Source organism: Heptranchias perlo, chromosome 5 (genome assembly GCF_035084215.1).
Source record: "Heptranchias perlo isolate sHepPer1 chromosome 5, sHepPer1.hap1, whole genome shotgun sequence".
Lineage (NCBI taxonomy): Eukaryota > Metazoa > Chordata > Chondrichthyes > Hexanchiformes > Hexanchidae > Heptranchias > Heptranchias perlo.
Genome location: NC_090329.1, coordinates 45,932,625 through 45,955,903, shown reverse-complemented (window position 1 = coordinate 45,955,903; position 23,279 = coordinate 45,932,625). Strand labels below are relative to the sequence as shown.

At 44.4% G+C, this 23,279-nt stretch overlaps 1 protein-coding gene across 3 annotated transcripts in view; it reads left to right on the top strand.

Annotated features, from left to right (window-relative positions):
* Positions 1-1,082: 1,082 nt before the first annotated feature.
* Positions 1,083-23,279, top strand: part of LOC137321364 (structural maintenance of chromosomes protein 6-like) — a 50,786-nt gene continuing 28,589 nt past the window's right edge. For all 3 annotated transcript variants that reach the window (XR_010962795.1, XR_010962796.1, XM_067983745.1), the window contains exon 1: positions 1,083-1,169. Coding sequence is in view for 1 of the 3 variants with exons in the window: in XM_067983745.1 (XP_067839846.1) it covers positions 1,141-1,169 (29 nt within the window). In the remaining 2 variants the exon portion in view is untranslated. The remainder of the gene's footprint in view (positions 1,170-23,279) is intronic.

The following is a 23,279-nucleotide window of genomic DNA, read 5'->3' as shown; positions in this document are numbered from 1 at the left end:
GCCCTCGTCGATGGGGAGGGAGTCGATAAGTGGCTCCTCCTGGATAACGCATTTCCCTTTCTTCCAAAACTACATGCTGCAAGGCAGAACTGGCCTTAGCAGCAGTCTGTACCTCTAACAATGCATTGTACCTGCTACAAACGCTGCTGTCCAGATGTAAATCATTATTAGCTAAATCCTTCTATAAATCAAACCATGTACCAGACATCAAAGTCTACACACCAGTGAGATATTAAAACACAGAGGGATTTTGTTTCTAAATATTATGATGACTGGAGGGCTTATTTCTATACTGTAACATGAGTGCCTATTTTATTACCAGTACAATACTTTGTGTTCATATTTTGTTTGGCTTGAGTACAGTACTTTGTGTTCATATTTTGTCTGGCTTGAGTACGATACTTTGTGTTCATATTTTGTCTGGCTTGAGTACTACACCTGGGTGTTTTCCTTGTTCTCATTTTTCTAGAGCACTATTTAAAAGTATAGCTGCAAATTTGAATGAATCCAATTTTTTTTTAAGTAGTTTGGCTCAGAATCACATATATAAATACTGCCAATAAAGTAAATTCAACCTGACCTGCTGCAAAAATGCTCCTATGCTTTTAACTGGTAAACTGAATAGTTTGCTGCTTACTTTTGATCTTTTAAATGTGGCCAGACAACTTTATTCCTAGATTTGTTGTATGCTAACTGTATGCTAAAATTAAGTTTTAGGAAAAAAAGAACTATATGGAGAAAAAGTCAGATTCCCTCGCAAATTAAATTGTATGTGCCAGTGAAACAAGGACATTGCTGATGTAGTGCCTCTGATGCAATAGAGAAAACAAGGACATTGCTGAGAGAAAGACAAAATAACAAAAATTCTGATATGTAAAGAGCAAATTGCCATTTATATGAAGGTGTGTATGTGAAGTGTGTGATTAACTCTTGAAAACAATAGATTGCTAAGCAGCAAAGAGATCTTAAGGATGGTTAAAAACAAGATAAGGAAGAATAACAGACATCAGTTGGCCGACTTTATGGTCCAAAAACGATAAGTAAGGCATGAGAACTGGTCCAAAAAGTGGGTTATAAAAAGCCTGATGAGGGTAGGTGAAACTGCTGTCGTTGGACAAGAGGAGTCAGTGGGCATGCCAGATGAAGAAGAAATCCTTGTCCATGTGGACGTAAGTGTGTGTGTGTGAGCATGAGCCTATGAGAAAGTTTTATACTCCATCTCAGACCTGGCTTTTTGCGCAATTAAGTTTCTCTCTCTTTTTACACTACATACCCAAAGTTATCAGACTGACATACCCAGAATGGCCTCTGTTCAGGCAAGACAGCTGGGAGCAGATTTGCTTTGATTATCTCATTATCATAGAAAAAAGACCAGCTATGTGAGGAGATTTCCAGTGGAGCCAATGGCCTGATGAAGGGGGGAGGTCTGAAGGAAGATTGAAGAGGCATGACGTTTTACGTTGGGGCAGTGGAGGAGTCTTGTGCTGAATTTTATCTTTGAATTGTCTTGAGAGATTTAAAGTATTTCAGCTGCAGTTACGGCATTTTGTTTGATGCTTGGGCCATCATTAACTTGAAAGCAACCTGAAAAGGAATATGACACCATGATGTAATAGTACTAGTAGATTTATTATGAGTCAACAGTTGCACTGGTTTAAAATGTCGGTCCTCCTGCTGGACACTGTTTTAACACATTGTTATCACAGAATTTTTTTACGCAGCGAGTTGTTATGATCTGGAATGCACTGCCTGAAAGTGTGGTGGAAGCAGATACAACAGTAACTTTCAAAAGGGAATTGAATATATACTTGAAAAGGAAAAAATTGCAGGGCTTTGGGGAAAGAGCAAGGAAGAGAAACGAATTGGATAGCTCTTTCAAAGAGCCAGCACAGGCATGATGGGCCGAACGGCCTCCTCCTGTGCTCTATGATTCTATTCTATAATTGGCTGAAATAATAGTCAACCATGACTCAGCAATCTAATTGGTCAAACTAAAACTCACCGATCTATCAGATAGTGACAACACTCTCAAGATAATTATGTGAGGAAGACCATTCAGTCCATCTTAATTCATTTATCTAGAGAAAGACCCTACAGTCCCCACCCCCATTTCAGCATCTAATTGCTTCTTAAATGATTGCAGGACTTTTGCCTCCACTACCCTCTCTGGGAATCTATTCTATGCATTAATCACTGTGTGAAGAAGACCTTTCTGATATTGGTTTTAAATTTACCTTTTACTAGTTTGAACCTTGTCCTTTTGTTGCAGTTTAATTTAAAATGGTATTCTGGATTTAACTTTTCCATTCCCTTAACTACCTTATATACCTCTAACATTTTGAGACTTTTATCTATTTGGTCTGGAAGGGATTTTGGTTTCATTTATGTTATCATTTTGCTGCAAAGTTAGATTCAGTTTACAAAGTGTTAACGCCCAGACTAGCCATCTCGACTGTTGATTAAGACAATTTGGTAGAATACCAGATGAATCAGCCGTCAAAAATGTGTACTCTCGTGTATCACAGTCGTCTTGAGACAATGGAAAGCTCATACTCCAGAATTGAAGGTGGTGACTTTGGTTGGTTGAAATGCAGTGGGCGTGGTGTGCACGGACTTTCAGAGACCCTCTGACAAGGTACCACACAGGAGATTATTGGAGAAGATTAAGGGATATGGAATTAGGGAAAGGGTTTGGAAACTTTAGAATCCAAATCAATGATGTAAATTAGAAACAGCAGTGGTCCCAAGACTGAGCCCCTCCTGTTGGAGTGCACAAGTTATTTCCTCTTTTCAGTACTATATTTTGGAAAGAAACATTGCAATTAATAATAATAGGCACCAGAGTTTATCACAACCATCTTTCTTTCTCTCTCTTAGACTATTTATTGCTAAATGCTCACTGGATTTTATCATTCATGCGTCTGCATCTCTCAATTTCTCACTTGCAATCTTTGTAGAGATCTCAGAAAAAAAAATCAGAAGATTGTAATATATTTGTGTAATACCACCATGAGCGCTTTTTCATTGGATCCACATCTTAGAAGCATTTGAAGCTTAGAAGCACAGTGCTTTGGAAAATCTCGGTACAAAATCAAGTGTGCTGTAGAATCTGTGGCATTCATGTGAAACCAATGCATCATAGTTGTCAAATGCTTGTTTTGAATCATATTTCCAAGTTTCAAGTATCATGAAAATAAACTACATGCTAACATGGTAGACTCATCCCACTTGGATACTTCAAAACTGAAGCATGCAACAAAGTATCTGAGAATCTGTCCACTTCAATAGAATCGACTGCAAATGTTTCTTACCTTGCTTTGTGAAACCCAAAACAACCAGACATGTGCCTGTAGACACATACTTGTTGCTTCACTGCAGTAATATTTGAACAGATCTCAACATTTTCCAGACATAGTGTATGGATTGGAAGGAACTAGAAAACAGTTGCCAAGTTTAACTTCTCTGACATTAACACTACCTATTCTCAGTAGGTAGCAATTGTTAAAAGCTGCAATGTAATCAAGGCAATGATGGAGGTAACATTTTGTACACTTCCCATCTACTATGCGAGATGCATTCAGATTTGCAGCAACTACATTGGTGTCATACACATGGACACTGTTATATCTTTATGGGTCAGGCATCTCATCAAACACACTATCAGTCATCTGGTGATTGGAAATTGTCCTCAGAATCCAGGATGAGGAGCGTATGTAAATAAGGGAGAGCCATGCTTTTAAAATTCAATAACATTCATAAATGAACTAACAAGGCTCAACACATGTAATGTGGTCAAGTCATGCATGAGTTGATTGAATGTCACGTGAAACAGATGAACAAACAAACAGTTTGCCCTTGGAAACTTGGAAATCTGTCAGTTCTTCCCATAAGTAGTACGCGCATCATATATTTAGAGGAGTTAATACATTCTGCCCTGTAAAATCTTGCACGATAATATAACTGGGGGATGGAACAATAATAATAACAACCTGATATTGTATATTTCACACTCATACTTCTTCAATCTCTCTGAAAATGGACCGAGCGAGCACTTGGTGAGATAAAGCCAGGTACAAATCATTAAGCTGCTTTGTTTCACAGCATGCAAATATACTGAGTTGTAATCAAAACTTATTTGCTCAAATTCATGATTTCCCCCCTCATCTACATGTTGCCCCTCGGCGATATCATCTGTAAACGCAACATCAGGTTCCACATGTACGCTGACGACACCGAGCTCTACCTCCCCATCACCTCTCTCAACTCCTCCACTGTCTGATTTGTCACGCTGCTTGTCCGACATTCAGTATTGGATGAGCAGAAATTTCCTCCAATTAAATATTGGGAAAACCAAAGCCATTGTCTTCGGTCCCTGCCACAAACTCCATTCCCTTGCCTCAGACTTCAACCCCTCCCTGATCACTGTCAGAGGCTGAACCAGACCGTTCACAATCTTGGCGCCCTATTTGACCCTAAGCTGAGATTCCGAACCCATATCCTCTCTATTACCAAGACCACATACCTCCACCTCCGTAACATCACCCGTCACCACCTCGCCTCAGCTCATCTGCTGCTGAAACTCTTTTCCATGCCTTTTGTTACCTCTGGACTTGACTATTCCAATGCTCTCCAGGCCGGCTTCCCACCTTGCACCGTCCATAAACTTGAGCTCATCCAAAAGTCTGCTGCCTGTATCTTAACTCGCACCAAGTCCCGTTCACCCATTACCCCTGTGCGTGCTGACCGACATTGGCTCCTGGTCCGAGAATGCCTCGATTTTTAAAATTCTCGTCCTTGTTTTCAAATCGGTACGGTAGCATAGTGGTTACGTTACTGGACTAGTAATCCAGAGGCCTGGACTAAAATCCAGAGTCATGAGCTCAAATCCCGCCACGGCAGCTGGTGAATTTAAATTCAATTAATTAATTAAATTCAATTAATTAAATAAAAATCTGGAATTAAAATACTAGTATCAGTAATGATGGCCATGAAACTACCGGATTGTCGTAAAAACCCATCTGGTTCACTAATGTCCTTCAGGGAAGGAAACCTGCCATCCTTACCTGGTCTGGCCTATATGTGACTCCAGACCCACAGCAATGTGGTTGATTCTTAATTGCCCTCTGAAATGGCCTAGCAAGCCACTCAGTTGTACAATCTCGCTACGAAAAGTCATAAGAAGAATAAAACCGGACGGACCACCCGGCATTGGACCACGAGGCACCGGACACGACAACGGCAAAACACCAAGCCCAGTCGACCCTGCAAGGTCCTCCTGACTAACATCTGGGGACTTGTGCCAAAACTGGGAGAGCTGTCCCACAGACTAGTCAAGCAACAGCCTGACATAGCCATACTCACAGAATCATACCTTTCAGCCAATGTCCCAGACTCTTCCATCACCATCCCTGGGTATGTCCTTTCCCACCGGCAGGACAGACCCACCAGAGGTGGCGGTACAGTGATATACAGTCAGGAGGGAGTGGCCCTGGGAGTCCTCAACATTGACTCTGGACCCCATGAAATCTCATGGCATCAGGTCAAACATGGGCAAGGAAACCTCCTGCTGATTACCACCTACCGTCCTCCCTCAGCTGATGAATCAGTCCTCCTCCATGTTGAGCACCACTTGGAGGAAGCACTGAGGGTAGCAAGGGCACAGAATGTACTCTGGGTGGGGGACTTCAATGTCCATCACCAAGAGTGGCTCGGTAGCACCACTACTGACCGAGCTGGCCGAGTCCTGAAGGACATAGCTGCTAGACTGGGCCTGCGGCAGGTGGTGAGCGAACCAACACGAGGGAAAAACTTACATGACCTCGTCCTCACCAATCTACCTGTCGCAAATGCATCTGTCCATGACAGTATTGGTAGGAGTGACCACCGCACAGTCCTTGTGGAGACAAAGTCCCGTCTTCGGACTGAGGAGACCATCCAACGTGTTGTGTGGCACTACCACCGTGCTAAATGGGATAGATTCAGAACAGATCTAGCAGCTCAAAACTGGGCATCCATGAGGCGCAGTGGGTCATCAGCAGCAGCAGAATTGTATTCCACCACAATCTGTAACCTCATGGCCCGGCATATTCCTCACTCTCCCATTACCAACAAGCCAGGGGATCAACCCTGGTTCAATGAGGAGTGTAGAAGAGCATGCCAGGAGCAGCACCAGGCGTACCTAAAAATGAGGTGCCAACCTGGTGAAGCTACAACTCAGGACTAATGCATGCTAAACAGCGGAAGCAACATGTTATAGACAGAGCTAAGCGATTCCACAACCAACGGATCAGATCAAAGCTCTGCAGTCCTGTCACATCCAGTCGTGAATGGTGGTGGACAATTAAACAACTAACGGGAGGAGGAGGCTCTGCAAACATCCCCATCCTCAATGATGGCGGAGTCCAGCACATGAGTGAAAAAGACAAGGCTGAAGCGTTTGCAACCATCTTCAGCCAGAAGTGCCGAGTGGATGATCCATCTCGGCCTCCTCCCGATAGCCCCACTATCACAGAAGCCAGTCTTCGGCCAATTTGATTCACTCCACGTGATATCAAGAAACGGCTGAGTGCACTGGATACAGCAAAGGCTATGGGCCCCGACAACATCTCAGCTGTAGTGCTGAAGACTTGTGCTCCAGAACTAGCTGCGCCTCTAGCCAAGCTGTTCCAGTACAGCTACAACACTGGCATCTACCCGACAATGTGGAAAATTGCCCAGGTATGTCCTGTCCACAAAAAGCAGGACAAATCCAATACGGCCAATTACCGCCCCATCAGTCTATTCTCAATCATCAGCAAAGTGATGGAAGGTGTCATCGACAGTGCTATCAAGCGGCACTTACTCACCAATAACCTGCTCACTGATGCTCAGTTTGGGTTCCGCCAGGACCACTCGGCTCCAGACCTCATTACAGCCTTGGTCCAAACATGGACAAAAGAGCTGAATTCCAGAGGTGAGATGAGAGTGACTGCCCTTGACATCAAGGCAGCATTTGACCGAGTGTGGCACCAAGGAGCCCGAGTAAAATTGAAGTCAATGGGAATCAGGGGGAAAGCACTCCAGTGGCTGGAGTCATACCTAGCACAAAGGAAGATGGTAGTGGTTGTTGGAGGCCAATCATCTCAGCCCCAGGATATTGCTGCAGGAGTTCCTCAGGGCAGTGTCCTAGGCCCAACCATCTTCAGCTGCTTCATCAATGACCTTCCCTCCATCATGAGGTCAGAAATGGGGATGTTCGCTGATGACTGCACAGTGTTCAGTTCCATTCGCAACCCCTCAAATAATGAAGCAGTCCGAGCCCGCATGCAGCAAGACCTGGACAACATCCAGGCTTGGGCTCATAAGTGGCAAGTAACATTCGCGCCAGATAAGTGCCAGGCAATGACCATCTCCAACAAGAGAGAGTCTAACCACCTCCCCCTGACATTCAACGGCATTACCATCACCGAATCCCCCACCATCGACATCCTGGGGGTCACCATTGACCAGAAACTTAACTGGACCAGCCATATAAATACTGTGGCTACGAGAGCAGGTCAGAGGCTGGGTATTCTGCGGCGAGTGACTCACCTCCTGACTCCCCAAAGCCTTTCCACCATCTACAAGGCACAAGTCAGGAGTGTGATGGAATACTCTCCACTTGCTTGGATGAGTGCAGCTCCAACAACACTCAAGAAGCTCGACACCATCCAAGATAAAGCAGCCCGCTTGATTGGCACCCCATCCACCACACTAAACATTCACTCCCTTCACCACCGGCGCACAGTGGCTGCAGTGTGTACCATCCACAGGATGCACTGCAGCAACTCGCCAAGGCTTCTTCGACAGCACCTCCCAAACCCGCGACCTCTACCACCTAGAAGGACAAGAGCAGCAGGCACATGGGAAATACACCACCTGCACGTTCCCCTCCAAGTCACACACCATCCCGATTTGGAAATATATTGCCGTTCCTTCATTGTCGCTGAGTCAAAATCCTGGAACTCCCTTCCTAACAGCACTGTGGGAGAACAGTCACCACACGGACTGCAGCGGTTCAAGAAGGCGGCTCACCACCACCTTCTCGAGGGCAATTAGGGATGGGCAATAAATGCGGGCCTTGCCAGCGACGCCCACATCCCGTGAACGAATAAAAAAATTTTAAAAATCCCTCCATGGCCTCAACCCTCCTATCTCTGAGACCTCCTCCAACCCTACAACCATCCGAGATCTCAGCGCTCCTCCAATTCTTGCCTCTTGCACATCCCCGATTTTCATCGCTTCACCATAGACAGCCGTACCTACAGCTGTCTGGGCCCTAAGCTCTGGAATTCCCTCCCTAAACCTCTCCACCTCTCTATCTCTCTCTCCTCCTTTAAGACACTCCTTTAAACCTACCTCTTTGACCTTTTGGTCACCTGTCCTAGTATCATCTTATGTGGCTCGTGTCAAATCTTGTTTGATAACGCTGCTGTGAAGCACCTTGGAACGTTTTACTATGTTAAAGGCGCTGTATAAATGCAAGTTGTTGTTGTTATTCCACTCAGCTTAATTTTGCTTCCTATAAGGAAATAAGATAATGAATTTGTCATGCTATTCCATATTGGTGAACTGCCTTACTTGTATTTTCAGAACTATCCTTCTTCAGGAACATGGGAACAGGAGTAGGCCTTTCAGCCCCTCAACTCTGTTTCACCATTCAATTAGATCATGGCTGATCTGTATCTTAACTGCATCAGCCCGCCTTTGTTCCGTAACCCTTAATACCCTTGCCTGACAAAAATCTATCAATCTCAGTTTTGAAATTTTCAATTGACCGAGCCTCAAAAGCTTTTTGGGGAGAGAGTTCCAAATTTCCATTACCCTTTGTGTGAAGCAGTGCTTTTTAACATCACCCTTGAATGGCCTAGCTCTAATTTTAAGATTATGCCCCCTTTTTCTGGACTCTCCCACGAGTGGAATTAACTTCTTTATCTATCCTTTCAAATCCTTCAATCGTCTTAAAAACTTCAATTGGATCACCCCTTAATCTTTTATATTCAAGGGAATACAAGCCTAGTCCATGCAACCTATCCTCATAATTTAACCCTTTTAGCCCCAATATCATTCTGGTAAATCTGTACTGCACCCCCTCCAAGGCCAATTTTTCCTTCCTGAGATGTAGGGCATCATTTTAGCACCCGCTATCGGGTGCGTCCCTGGCGGGGGGCTCCAAAAATCGGGGAATCCCGGAGCGGGACTGGAGCCCGGCTCCAACCCGCCCACTTCCGGGTTCCCCACTGATGCGCCGGCGTGCGCGCACAGCCCCTGCTGGTGGGAATCCCGCAGGCAATTAAAGCCAGTGGAATGCCACTTGAAAGTATTTAAGTTGCTCGTTCAGGTCGTTTACAGACCTGATTGAGCTGTTTTATTAGGAGGGGTGGGATTTTACACTGAACTGAGACTGTTCCCCATACTGGGGGTAACACTCCCAGTTCAAACGGAGGTGTTGCAGCCAGCAGCCTGTGGCAGCTGCAAAGGTGCATTCGACAGGTGGCCACTCCGTCACATTGGACAAAGTTTGGCCTCCACCACCCTCCTCCTAACAAGAAAATTCACCGACCTGGAACCGCAACCCCGGTGTGAGGACACACTTACCTACCTTCCGGACCCTCTCAGATGTACATCTTTTGGATGGGGGCCGCAGTAGCTGCAGTCATGACCTCCTCGGAGGACGAACAGCATCACCAGCCTAACCAGCCTCGCCATCTAAGCCGTCCACCTCTGACACGTGGAGCTCCACAACAGAGTACTGTGACACATCCACCTGTACAGCAGGAGGGAGGGCAACCGCAGAGAGAGATGCATCGCAGAAGGCACTACCCTCGCCACAGGGTCCACAGACCGAGGCTCAGCTTCCTGGATCTCTCTGAGCAGCAGTGCACACGGAAGCTCAGAGTCACTCGACATGTAGTCGTGGACATCTGCAGTCTCCTTCATGCCGAGCTGTTCCCGGCTGGCCCGAGCACCATCTTCTTACCTGTCGCTGTCAAAGTCACCACTGCCCTCAACAACTTCTCCTCCGCATCCTTCCAGGGTGCCACCGGGTACATCACCGACATGTCTCAGCCGTCTGCACAAAAGAGCCCTGCCAATACACCTACACTCACTCTGCAGTGACACAATGGGTGGCATCATAGAATCATAGAATCATAGAAGTTACAACATGGAAACAGGGCCTTCGGCCCAACATGTCCATGTCGCCCAGTTTATACCACTAAGCTAGTCCCAATTGCCTGCACTTGGCCCATATCCCTCTATACCCATCTTACCCATGTAACTGTCCAAATGCTTTTTAAAAGACAAAATTGTACCCGCCTCTACTACTGCCTCTGGCAGCTCGTTCCAGACACTCACCACCCTTTGAGTGAAAAAATTGCCCCTCTGGACCCTTTTGTATCTCTCCCCTCTCACCTTAAATCTATGCCCCCTCGTTATAGACTCCCCTACCTTTGGGAAAAGATTTTGACTATCGACCTTATCTATGCCCCTCATTATTTTATAGACTTCTATAAGATCACCCCTTAACCTCCTACTCTCCAGGGAAAAAAGTCCCAGTCTGTCTAACCTCTCCCTGTAAGTCAAACCATCAAGTCCCGGTAGCATCCTAGTAAATCTTTTCTGCACTCTTTCTAGTTTAATAATATCCTTTCTATAATAGGGTGACCAGAACTGTACACAGTACTCCAAGTGTGGCCTCACCAATGCCCTGTACAACTTCAACAAGACATCCCAACTCCTGCATTCAATGTTCTGACCAATGAAACCAAGCATGCCGAATGCCTTCTTCACCACCCTATCCACCTGTGACTCCACTTTCAAGGAGCTATGAATCTGTACTCCTAGATCTCTTTGTTCTATAACTCTCCCCAATGCCCTACCATTAACGGAGTAGGTCCTGGCCCGATTCGATCTACCAAAATGCATCACCTCACATTTATCTAAATTAAACTCCATCTGCCATTCATCGGCCCACTGGCCCAATTGATCAAGATCCCGTTGCAATCCCAGATAACCTTCTTCACTGTCCACAATGCCACCAATCTTGGTGTCATCTGCAAACTTACTAACCATGCCTCCTAAATTCTCATCCAAATCATTAATATAAATAACAAATAACAGCGGACCCAGCACCGATCCCTGAGGCACACCGCTGGACACAGGCATCCAGTTTGAAAAACAACCCTCTACAACCACCCTCTGTCTTCTGTCGTCAAGCCAATTTTGTATCCAATTGGCTACCTCACCTTGGATCCCATGAGATTTAACCTTATGTAACAACCTACCATGCGGTACCTTGTCAAATGCTTTGCTGAAGTCCATGTAGACCTCGTCTACTGCACAGCCCTCATCTATCTTCTTGGTTACCCCTTCAAAAAAATCAAATTCGTGAGACATGATTTTCCTCTCACAAAACCATGCTGACTGTTCCTAATTAGTCCCTGCCTCTCCAAATGCCTGTAGATCCTGTCCCTCAGAATACCCTCTAACAACTTTCCCACTACAGATGTCAGGCTCACTGGTCTGTAGTTCCCAGGCTTTTCCCTGCCGCCCTTCTTAAACAAAGGCACAACATTTGCTACCCTCCAATCTTCAGGCACCTCACCTGTAGCGGTGGATGATTCAAATATCTCTGCTAGGGGACCCGCAATTTCCTCCCTAACCTCCCATAACGTCCTGGGATACATTTCATCAGGTCCCGGAGATTTATCTACCTTGATGCGCGTTAAGACTTCCAGCACCTCCCTCTCTGTAATATGTACACTCCCCAAGACATCACTATTTATTTCCCCAAGTTCCCTAACATCCATGCCTTTCTCAACCGTAAATACCAATGTGAAATATTCATTCAGGATCTCACCCATTTCTTGTGGTTCCGCACATAGATGACCTTGTTGATCCTTAAGAGGCCCTACTCTCTCCCTAGTTACCCTTTTGCCCTTTATGTATTTGTAGAAGCTCTTTGGATTCACCTTTGCCTGATCTGCCAAAGCAATCTCATATCCCCTTTTTGCCCTCCTGATTTCTCTCTTAACTCTACTCCGGCAATCTCTATACTCTTCAAGGGATCCACTTGATCCCAGCTGCCTATGCATGTCATATGCCTCCTTCTTTTTGACTAGTGCCTCAATCTCCCGAGTCATCCAAGGTTCCCTACTTCTACCAGCCTTGCCCTTCACTTTATAAGGAATGTGCTTACCCTGAACCCTGGTTAACACACTTTTGAAAGCCTCCCACTTACCAGACGTCCCTTTGCCTGCCAACAGACTCTCCCAATCAACTTCTGAAAGTTCCTGTCTAATACCATCAAAATTGGCCTTTCCCCAATTTAGAATTTTAACTTTTGGGCCAGACCTATCCTTCTCCATAGCTATCTTAAAACTAATGGAATTATGATCACTTGTCCCAAAGTGATCCCTCACCAACACTTCTGTCACCTGCCCTTCCTTATTTCCCAAGAGGAGGTCAAGTTTTGCCCCCTCTCTAGTCGGGCCATCCACATACTGAATGAGAAATTCCTCCTGAATACACTCAACAAATTTCTCTCCATCCAAGCCCCTAATGCTATGGCTGTCCCAGTCAATGTTGGGAAAGTTAAAGTCCCCTACTATTACCACCCTATTTTTCTTGCAGCTGTCTGTAATCTCCTTACATATTTGCTCCTCAATTTCCCGTTGACTATTTGGGGGTCTGTAGTACAATCCTATCAAAGTGATCTCTCCCTTCTTATTTTTCAGTTCTACCCATATAGACTCAGTGGGCGAACCCTCGGATATATCCCCTCTCACTACTGCCGTGATGTTCTCCCTAATCAAGAACGCAACTCCCCCTCCTCTCTTACCTCCTGCTCTATCTTTCCTATAGCATCTGTACCCTGGAACATTGAGCTGCCAGTCCTGCCCCTCCCTTATCCATGTTTCAGTAATAGCTATAACATCCCAGTCCCATGTACCCATCCATGCCCTGAGTTCATCTGCCTTGCCCATCAGACTTCTTGCATTGAAATAAATGCAGTTTAATCTAGACTTCCCTTGGTCTTTGCTCTGCTTTCTCAGACCATCTGTCCGGTCATGTTCTGTACACTTTCCCTTACTGCCTTTTGTTTCTGTCACCATTTTATTTCCCACTGACTTCCTGCATCGGTTCCCATCCCCCTGCCACATTAGTTTAAACCCTCCCCAACAGCACTGGCAAATACTCCCCCTAGGACATTGGTTCCAGTCCTGCCCAGATGTAGACCGTCCAATTTGTACTGGTCCCACCTCCCCCAGAACCGGTTCCAATGGCCCAGGAATTTGAATCCCTCCCTCTTGCACCATCTCTCAAGCCACGTATTCATCTTAGCTATCCTGTCATTCCTACTCTGACTTGCCCGTGGCACTGGTAGCAATCCTGAGATTACTACCTTTGAGGTCCTACTCTTTAGTTTAACTCCTAACTCCCTAAATTCAGCTTGTAGGACCTCATCCTGTTTTTTACCTATATCGTTGGTGCCTATATGCACCACGACAACTGGCTGTTCCCCCTCCCCCTCCAGAATGTCCTGCAGCCGCTCCGAGACATCCTTGACCCTTGCACCAGGGAGGCAACATACCATCCTGGAGTCTCGGTTGCGTCCGCAGAAACGCCTGTCTATTCCCCTTACAATCGAGTCCCCTATCACTATAGCTCTGCCACTCTTTTTCCTGCCCTCCTGTGCAGCAGAGCCAGCCACGGTGCCATGAACCTGGCCACTGCCACCTTCCCCTGGTGAGCCATCTCCCCCAACAGTATCCAAAACGGTATACCTGTTTTGGAGGGAGATGACCGCAGGGGACCCCTGCACTGCCTTCCTACTCTTCCTCTGTCTGTTGGTCACCCATTCACTATCTCCCTCAGTAATTTTTATCTGCGGTGTGACCAACTCACTGAACGTGCTATCCACGACTTCCTCAGCATCGCGGATGCTCCAAAGTGAGTCCATCCGCAGCTCCAGAGCCGTCAAGCGGTCAAACAATAGCTGCAGCTGGACACACTTCCCGCAGGTGAAGGAATCAGGGATACAGGAAGGAGCCCTGAATTCCCACATCTCACAAGAGGAACATGACACGGCTCTGGGATCTCCTGCCATGACTTAACCCTTAAGTTAGCTTAACAACAACTGCAATGTCAAGAGAAAAAAAAGGAAAGAAAAACTACTTACCACTCCCTTTAAGGAGTTTACTCCTTTAAATTGTTCTCAATTTAGAGAATGTTAACTACACTAGGGACCTTGATTCACTAAAAAATAAACGCTACTTCCTATAAGACCAGCAGACCTTCCCTTTCCTTTTACTTCAGTTACTGTCGATAAGTAGAAATACTCACCTGAACCTACTCACCAATCAGGTGCCTCCCGTGTCGCGTCCCGATCTGATTCCTGACGTCACTTCGAACTCGGTCGCAGCTCCGCTCGGCTCGGCTCCTCTCAGCTGTTCTCAGCGCTCTGAAATCCCGCCTTTTATCGGACGCTCCCTCAAATTAAATGAATCCCACCAATTTCACTTCAATTAAAAAGGTATACTCAAGGGCCCTTGCTGAACAGCAGTCCCCCACTACACAACAGAGACCAGAGAATCCACAAACTCTAACCTTAGACAAATTCAGCAGGAAAATACTCACCAGCCAATCACTTACCTCTTCCTTGGTGACGTCCCACTTGGATTACTTTTTGCTTCTTATTTATCTTAGGTCCAGGAGTTAAGTCCCTGTGATGTCGCACAGTAGTTGTCTCTTGTTGCAGGTCTGCTGCTGCTTTTATTCCACAATCTCAGTCTTCTACTCTCAGGTCCACTACCGCTCTGCAGGAAAAGCAAGGCAAAGCAGCACCTCCTTCCCCCACTTCACCAAACTCCCACACTTACCGAACTCTCAGCACACTGTGTTGTCCTCACACCGTGCTGTCCGCACTGACAGGCCCCTGTATTTCTACAGTTGAGACTCAGATGAGTCAGGCCTGCCCCACCTTCAGGGACCAATTGAATCTAGCTAACCAATTAACTTGCTACAGCAGCTCTCTGCTGAAGCCTGACAGAAACTTAGAAATTTAAACTTTTAAATTGACCTTAAACAGTTGAAGCAATATGCACGAGATTTAAAGAGATTAACCCTTCAACTCCCACACTTACCGAACTCTCAGCACACTGTGTTGTCCTCACACCGTGCTGTCCGCACTGACAGGCCCCTGTATTTCTACAGTTGAGACTCAGATGAGTCAGGCCTGCCCCACCTTCAGGGACCAATTGAATCTAGCTAACCAATTAACTTGCTACAGCAGCTCTCTGCTGAAGCCTGACAGAAACTTAGAAATTTAAACTTTTAAATTGACCTTAAACAGTTGAAGCAATATGCACGAGATTTAAAGAGATTAACCCTTCAACTCCCACACTTACCGAACTCTCAGCACACTGTGTTGTCCTCACACCGTGCTGTCCGCACTGACAGGCCCCTGTATTTCTACAGTTGAGACTCAGATGAGTCAGGCCTGCCCCACCTTCAGGGACCAATTGAATCTAGCTAACCAATTAACTTGCTACAGCAGCTCTCTGCTGAAGCCTGACAGAAACTTAGAAATTTAAACTTTTAAATTGACCTTAAACAGTTGAAGCAATATGCACGAGATTTAAAGAGATTAACCCTTCAACTCCCACACTTACCGAACTCTCAGCACACTGTGTTGTCCTCACACAGTTGTGGGTCTTCATAGTGATCCTCAGGAAAGGGCATTATTGCACAAACCAGACAAGATTCGCAAAGACGTGGCAGTAGTGGTGCCAATATAATATGTAATATGAGTTGGTCAGAAATTAAATATAAGTAAAAACCATGACAAACCCTCAAACACCCTTGTGCATCCCCTTCATGCTCACGACACGTTTGCCTTATGCTGCCTACTGCACATATGTGATGCATGCCCTGTGGCTGCAGCACAGGTAGTGGCAGGTTGAGTGAGGCTGACTGTGAAAGAGATGCACGAGAGGGTGAGTATGAGATAGAGCCATGAGATTGTATGAGGATTGGGTTGAGTGGTAGTGGCGGGATGAGTACTGGCGAGGTGAGTAAGTGCAGGTAAGATGAGGATGAGGTTTGAGTGGGTATGAGGGGTGATGTGACCGAGTAGTGTTGGCAGTGCAGAAGGAGGTGTGGGGTGGGGGCAGTGATGTGGCAGATGGAGTGTAGGGGAATGAGTAAGTGTACTCACTTTGGCTGACCTCCTGAGGTCATTGGAGCGCCTCCTGCACTGTATGCAGGTGCGTGATATGTTGGTGGTGCAGGTGACCTCCTCTGCCACCTCGAGCCGGGCCTTCCTGGTGGCAGAGGCAGGCCGCTTCCTCCCGCCCGCCAGGGGGAAGATCTCTGTCCTCCCCCTCCTCCTCACCCCATCTATTGATACCTGGAGTGAGGCATCATTAAACTGGGAGCAGCCTTCCCCCTGGGCTGCTCCATGCTGTAATTTTTTTTATTTGTTGCAGCATCTGTCAGTGGAGGACTGCCCCTTTAAATAGAGCTCCTCCAGCTGACAGATCTTACTGCGCATGTGCAGCCCGCCCGACTCGGAAATCAGCAGTGGGGAACCCGGAAGACAAGGTAAGTGGATCCAATCGGGCTGTGATCGCGCGGGGGGCTGACTAATTTCACCGGGCGCGTTACCCACGCGCCCAATACCCCCCCGCCGCGAACCCGCAGCCCTGCTAACATCGAGCCCATAGTGCCCAGAACTGAATGCAGTACTCCAGATGGGGTCTAACCAGAGCTCTGTACAGCTGTAACATAACTTCCAGCCCTCGTGAGTTAAAGGCCAACATTCCATTAGCCTTTTTAATTATTTTTTGTACCTGTCCATTACCTTTTAGTGATTTCTGTACTAGGACCCCTAAATTTCTCTGTTCATCCACAGTTCCTAGCTTCTCACCATTTAGACAATACTCTGATCTATCTTTCTTAGGTCACACTTTCCCACATTGAACTCCATCTGCCACAGTTTTGCCCAGTCACTTAATTTATCAATGTCCCTTTGCAACTTTCTGCTTCTACCTACAATATTCACTGTGCCACCTAACTTAATGTCATCAGAAAACTTAGATATACAGCTCTCTATTAATTCATCCAAGTCATTTATAAATATAGTGAAAAGCTGAGGCCCCATTACAGATCCCCGGGGGACATCACGAGTCACATCCTGCCAATTTGAGTACATACCCATTATCCCTACTCTCTGTCTCCTACCTCTTAACCAATTCCCTATCCAAGCCAACAGGTTGCCTCCAATTCCATGCGCTCTCATTTTTGTTAACAGTCTCTTATGTGGAAATTTGTTGAATGCCTTCTGGAATTCCATATAAATAACATCCATTGACATTCCCTTATCTACCACATTAATTACCTCCTCAAAAAAATTTAACTAGATTCGTTAGACATGACTTACCCTTTACAAATCCATGCTGGCTCTCTCTGATCAGCTCATATTTGTTCAAATGCTCAGTCACTCTGCCCCTAATAACAGATTCTAGTAACTTCCCCACAACTGAATTTAGACTACTAGGCCTAGAATTTCCTAGTTTATCTCTCACCGTTCTTAAATAGTGGCGTGACATTGGCAATTTTCCAATCCAGGGCGACAATTCCTGAGTTTTGGAAGATCATGACTAACGCGTCAACAATTTCCTCACCTATTTCTTTTAATACCCTGGGGTGGAAACCATTGGGTCCTGGAGATTTGTCTAACTTTAATAACATTAGTTTCTCTACCAATTTTTTTTAGTATATATTGAATCTAGTTAGTTCCTCCCCTTGATTTATTTTTAGTTTTCCTTGTGTCTCTGGTATTTTATCCTCATCCTCTACTGTGAAGACTGATACAAAGTAACTAGTTAGTAGGTCTGCCTTTTCCTGATTTCCAATTACAATATCACTGCATCTGTCATCAAGGGGCCCACATGACTCTTAGCCACCATCTTTCTATTAATATTTATAAAAAGCTTTCGTGTTATCCTTGATATCTCTCACAAGCTTTTTCTCGTATTCTTTTTTGCGGCTCTTACCACTTTCCTTGTATCCCTTTGCTGTTCTTTATATGTCTCCCAGTCCACGGGATCTCAACTCTTCTTTGCCTTTTTTAAAAGCCCTATCTTTTAGTTTTATACTATCTCTCACTCCCCTTGTTGACCAAGGTAGTTTGATTATACCAGTAGATCTCTTGCCCTTTAAGGGTATGATGTGGAGATGCCATCATACCCTTTCCACACTGCCTGAGGAAGGGGAAAGCCCCCGAAAGCTTGTGGGATTAAAAATAAAATCGTTGGACTATAACTTGGTGTTGTAAAATTGTTTACCTTTAAGGGTATGTAGAGGTAATGCATTCTACCAAATATTTTTTTTGAACACTGCCTACTCTTCATCCGTAGTTTTATCCATTAGTAGTTCTGCTCCGGGCTGAAGGCAAAAATGTAGTAGTTCAGCAAAACTATTGGCTATAAGAAACTGAACCACTACATTTTTGCCTTCAGCCTGGAGCAGAACATCCTGTTCCTGCAGTATGCTGTTTTTTCTCATCAGCCTAAGTGCAGTGGCAGCTTTCAGTCAAATTCACTATTCTCACCCCCCACTCCCACCCCCCCCATCCAAGAGTGAAATCCAACAGACTAACTTGACAATGACCCGTACTGAGTTTGTGTGAATAGAGTTGTCGCAGCAGCAATACATGTGAATGATCAATAGAATGTTAAACTATATTTCATTGTCTGCAGCACATTGGTTCAAACATCCTGTCTGAATCTTAATCTATATTTCCCAGCTCTGGTGTTCTGTGAATTTAACCCGTGAAAACTATGTTTAGCTCAATAATAGCACTTTTAACATATATTATACCAAGGTTTCCCTATGGCAGCATAGCCATATATCATGAAACATGCCACCCGGTGGCCTTAAACTCCAAGTATTTGTGTACAACAGAGAAAATCCACATTTAGATAGTTTAACTACAGTCTAGCTTTGAATTAACATGAGTAATCTGTACGTGGTTCTGACCTCATTAGTTTAACTGAGTGCTCATGAAAGCCTTAATATGCCTGCAATGGAGAAGAAAAAACTGGTTAAAATTAACTGTGTTTGAGAGTATAGATGATTATATTAAAACTAAAAATCTTAACATTCTTTATTTGCAGTTCTCCACGCATCTCAATAATTTTGAGAAACAGAGGACTTGCTTTTAAACCTGAATTATATGGGGAAGCCATCATAGTGGAACAGCTTATATTTGGACAGGGAACAAGGAGTACAGATTAAAGAGTAAATCAGGTAAAATGCAAAACTATGTTTTTTTAAAACGTGTGTGGTTAAGGAGCAGTGTTGTTATTTTATTATTTTACAATATGTAGAGCAATCATGTTTTTAAGCAAATTGCACTAAGACATTTCGGATTCAGCAGTAATTTCTTTCTCAATTTGTTTCCGTTCCCTATACAAATACGATTCTTCTGTCATATGATGCATGTGGAGAGGGAATCAATCATCTAAGGATGCTGACCAGAGAGGAAGGGGAAGTGGGAGGCCATTTGGTTCATCAAATCTATGCTGGCATTTTTCACCACATGAGCCACTTAGTCTAATCCCACTCACTCCCCATATCTTGGTTGCTCACTCCCCATACCATTTAATGTTCACCTTTTTTAAGCAATGAATTGTTTTTCCAAAAAATGGACGCTGCTTTAGCAACAGTTTGTGACAAGAGAGTTCCACCTTTTAACTGCCCTCTTTGTAAAGGCATTTTTTCTAACCTTCCCTTCAATTCATTCTGCGATTATCTTAAATTTATGCCCTCTCATGACTATCTTGCCAACCAAATAAAAATCCGTCACCCTTTACTTTATCATAATCCTGCATAATCAAGTCATCGCTTAACCTTCTCAGCTCCAGTGAGAAAAGCCTTAACTTCTCAAGTCTATTCATAACTATAAACCCTGGTAACATTTTGGTAATGTTTTGTTAAATTATGTGCCACTTCTATTCCAATAGTAGAATAGAGGAGAATAAACCATTTTGCGATAAAGTGTTATACACTCATGTATTAAAATAGTCACAGCTCCTTTATGCGTTGCAGCAAATGTCCTAATATGAAATTTACTGCAAATGTTGCAGAACATAACACATTAAGTAAATGACAGAAAAAGTTGCAATCTACATTAGCTTACAAATGATCAAATCATACAATACAGATCATTATGAAAGTTTTATATGCTTGCCTTGTAAATTCTTTCATTATTTAAGATCCCATAATATTTTTTTCTAGGGCATATAATTTCTACAAAGAAAGCAGATTTTAGACCATTTCAATAAAGAGATATGTTTTGTTTTTCAATTCATGACCTTTGTCTGAATGAAAATGAACCTGCAATGTGCTGTCAGCGATCACATGGTATGAATGTGTTCGTATCAGAATCTCCTCTGCTATTTTAATGAACGTTTTAACCTGCTTATTGTAAAATAGCAGAAAGAAGAATTTGGAATGAACAAGTTAGGTGTTTGTATGACGATGCCAACAGTAATTTCTAATGCATCATGATTTTTTGGATGGTGAAAGGCCTAAGGTATTATTCATATAATGGGAGTGATATATTCCCTGAACCCGTTAGTAGCCTCTTCAAGAACATAGTCAATTGAATGGGTGCATATTTACACACCCTATTGGCATGAGTATATTCCAGATAAGTGAACAGGACTTTTTGGCCATGAATCTGTAAGTGATTTTCTCGTGTATACCGAAAACACACCTCTTACTATAAGTTCTGGAACGATAGGGATTATAAGGACAGATCAGACTCGGACACACATTTTCGGACTCAACCGTATTGTGTTTAATAAGATTAACAATAACACTAGTAAACAGTACAACCCTGGCTTGTCCAATAAGCCCTACGGTGCTAATTTACCACGGCCTAATAAGAGAAACCCCTCCCGTGAAATAAACTAACACAGGACCCCCCAGCACTAAAACCCTCTAAGGTTTGATTGGGATTTAAAATCACCCCCTCATACAGCTAAGTGGATGTGTAGGCGCAGGCAATATGCTCACCCCAATTGCCCATTGTCTTGCTTGCAGCTTCTTCCTGCACGTCTCGCTCCTGGTTCCGTACCGCCGACGCAGTATCCAAGTTCCAATTTGAGTTGAGGTCCGTTGATGAAGGATGAAGAACAGCGTTCAGCTTTTGGCGGTGTTCCATTGAATTGAGCAGAGCTCCGCTCGGGAGATGCACTGTAGATTGAATGCCGAGGAGCAGAGAGAAAAGCCCAGAGAGCAGAGCCCAGCAGATCCTAACAGAGCCGAGCCAATACGATACTGATCTGCTCGATGTATTGACTCAGGTGATCTGTCTGAACCCCCACACCGTTGCCTGGAGTGACTCATAACCTTTGAAATCTTTGTGAAAAATGCTATTTTCATTATCCCGCTCCCAGGCCTTGCACCTGGAGAGACAATGGGTGCTGATTACTGGGTGTCTGTCGTTTCCTGAGTTGATGGCCCCCATTAGCAGGTAATGGGTTTCGATCTCAAACTGGCTTCTCTCCTGGAAGACAATGGCCCGGCCATCTCCTGCCTTCCACCAGGAGACTGAGTGTCTCTGAGTTACTTCTTGGGGTATTGTTCCCAGTAATCATGTTAAATGGTGATGACGTCAATCGGCCTGGGTTCCCTTCCACCCAGCCTGTCAGTGTGAAATGTTCGTTTGCATATGAATGCACCTTAGTCAGGTTATCCTGGCTCGAAACTCCTGCCAGTTAATCCTGATCTCTAAGCCACTCCCAAAAGCTTGCAAACAGTACAGTTCTTTCTTGGGGGTATTGGACTTAAAATATGATTCATAAAAATGGCCAGAACACTGGTGCTACAAAACTAATAAGAGCCACAAGACGCAATCTCATCATTCTTTGCAAGGGCGAGTGCTTTGAAAGAGACCAAATTTATCCTCAAGCAAGACAAAACAGCAAATGTTCCTGGCTTTCATGGATTACTGGAGCTGGATTGGTAGCAGAGGAAGAATCAATCTTGAGAACTTATGCTGACATTTCCACATATAATTAGGATTCCAGTGTACCAATCAGTTGTTAGATTTCAGTTCAATTCCAGACAGATTCTCATCTGGGCCAATACGAAGGCTTCAGATTCCTGGGGCATTGGGACCAGTTTTGGGGCAGGAGAGACCTGAGGAGTTACAAGGTGCACAGAGGACTGTGAGGCACACACAGCATTAGAATAAAGAGTAGTTCAGAAATAGAAGCGATTAGACAGGGGGATAATGCAAGGCAGACTGAGATGGGTTTGGAGTGCATGTGCGTAAATGCATGGAATGTAGTAAATAAGATTGGTGAGCTGCAGGCACAAGTAGCCACATGGGATTATGATATAGTGGCAATAATGGAGACCTGGCTCAAACAGGGGCAGGAATGGGCACTTAATATTCTTGGCTACAATGTATTCAGGAAAGATAGGGAAGGATAAAAAAGGAGGGGGTGGCAGTATTGATGAAGATACTTTATAGAACTAGAAAGGGATGATGTACTTGAGGGTTCAAAGACAGAATATATTTGGTTAGAATTAAGGAACAATAGAGGAGCTATTATGCTACTGGCCACCAAATAGTGGGAAGGAGATAGAGGAGCAAATTTGCAGGCAAATTGCAGAAAGATACAAGAAGTTTAGAGTAGTGATAATGGGGGACTTTAATTTTCCCATTCTATATTAAGATAATTGCACTGTAAAGGGCAAAGAGGGGAAGGAATTCCTGAAATATGTACAAGAGATCTTTGTTGATCAGTTTGTTTCCAATCCAACAAGGAAGGAAGCAGGATCAAGTTCTTGGGAATGAAATGGAGCATATTTCAGTGGGGGAGCATTTGGGTAACAGTAATCACAATATCATTAGGTTTAGAGTAGTTATGGAAAAAGACAAGGAAAAATCAAATGTGAAAATACTCAACTGGAGGAGGGTTAATTTCAGTGAGTTGAAAAGGGATCTGGCCCAGGTGGATTGGAATCAATGCTTGGAAGGTGAAACAATAAATGAGCAAAGGGAGGCCTTCAAAGAGGAGATAGTTCAGGTACAGACTAGATACATTCCCATGATGGGGAAAGGAAAGGCATCCAAAGCTAAAGCTCCCTGGCTGATTAAAGATATAGAGATTAAAATGAAACAGAAAAAGGAGGCTTATGATAAATGTCAGGTTCATAATTCAGTAGAGGACTACGCT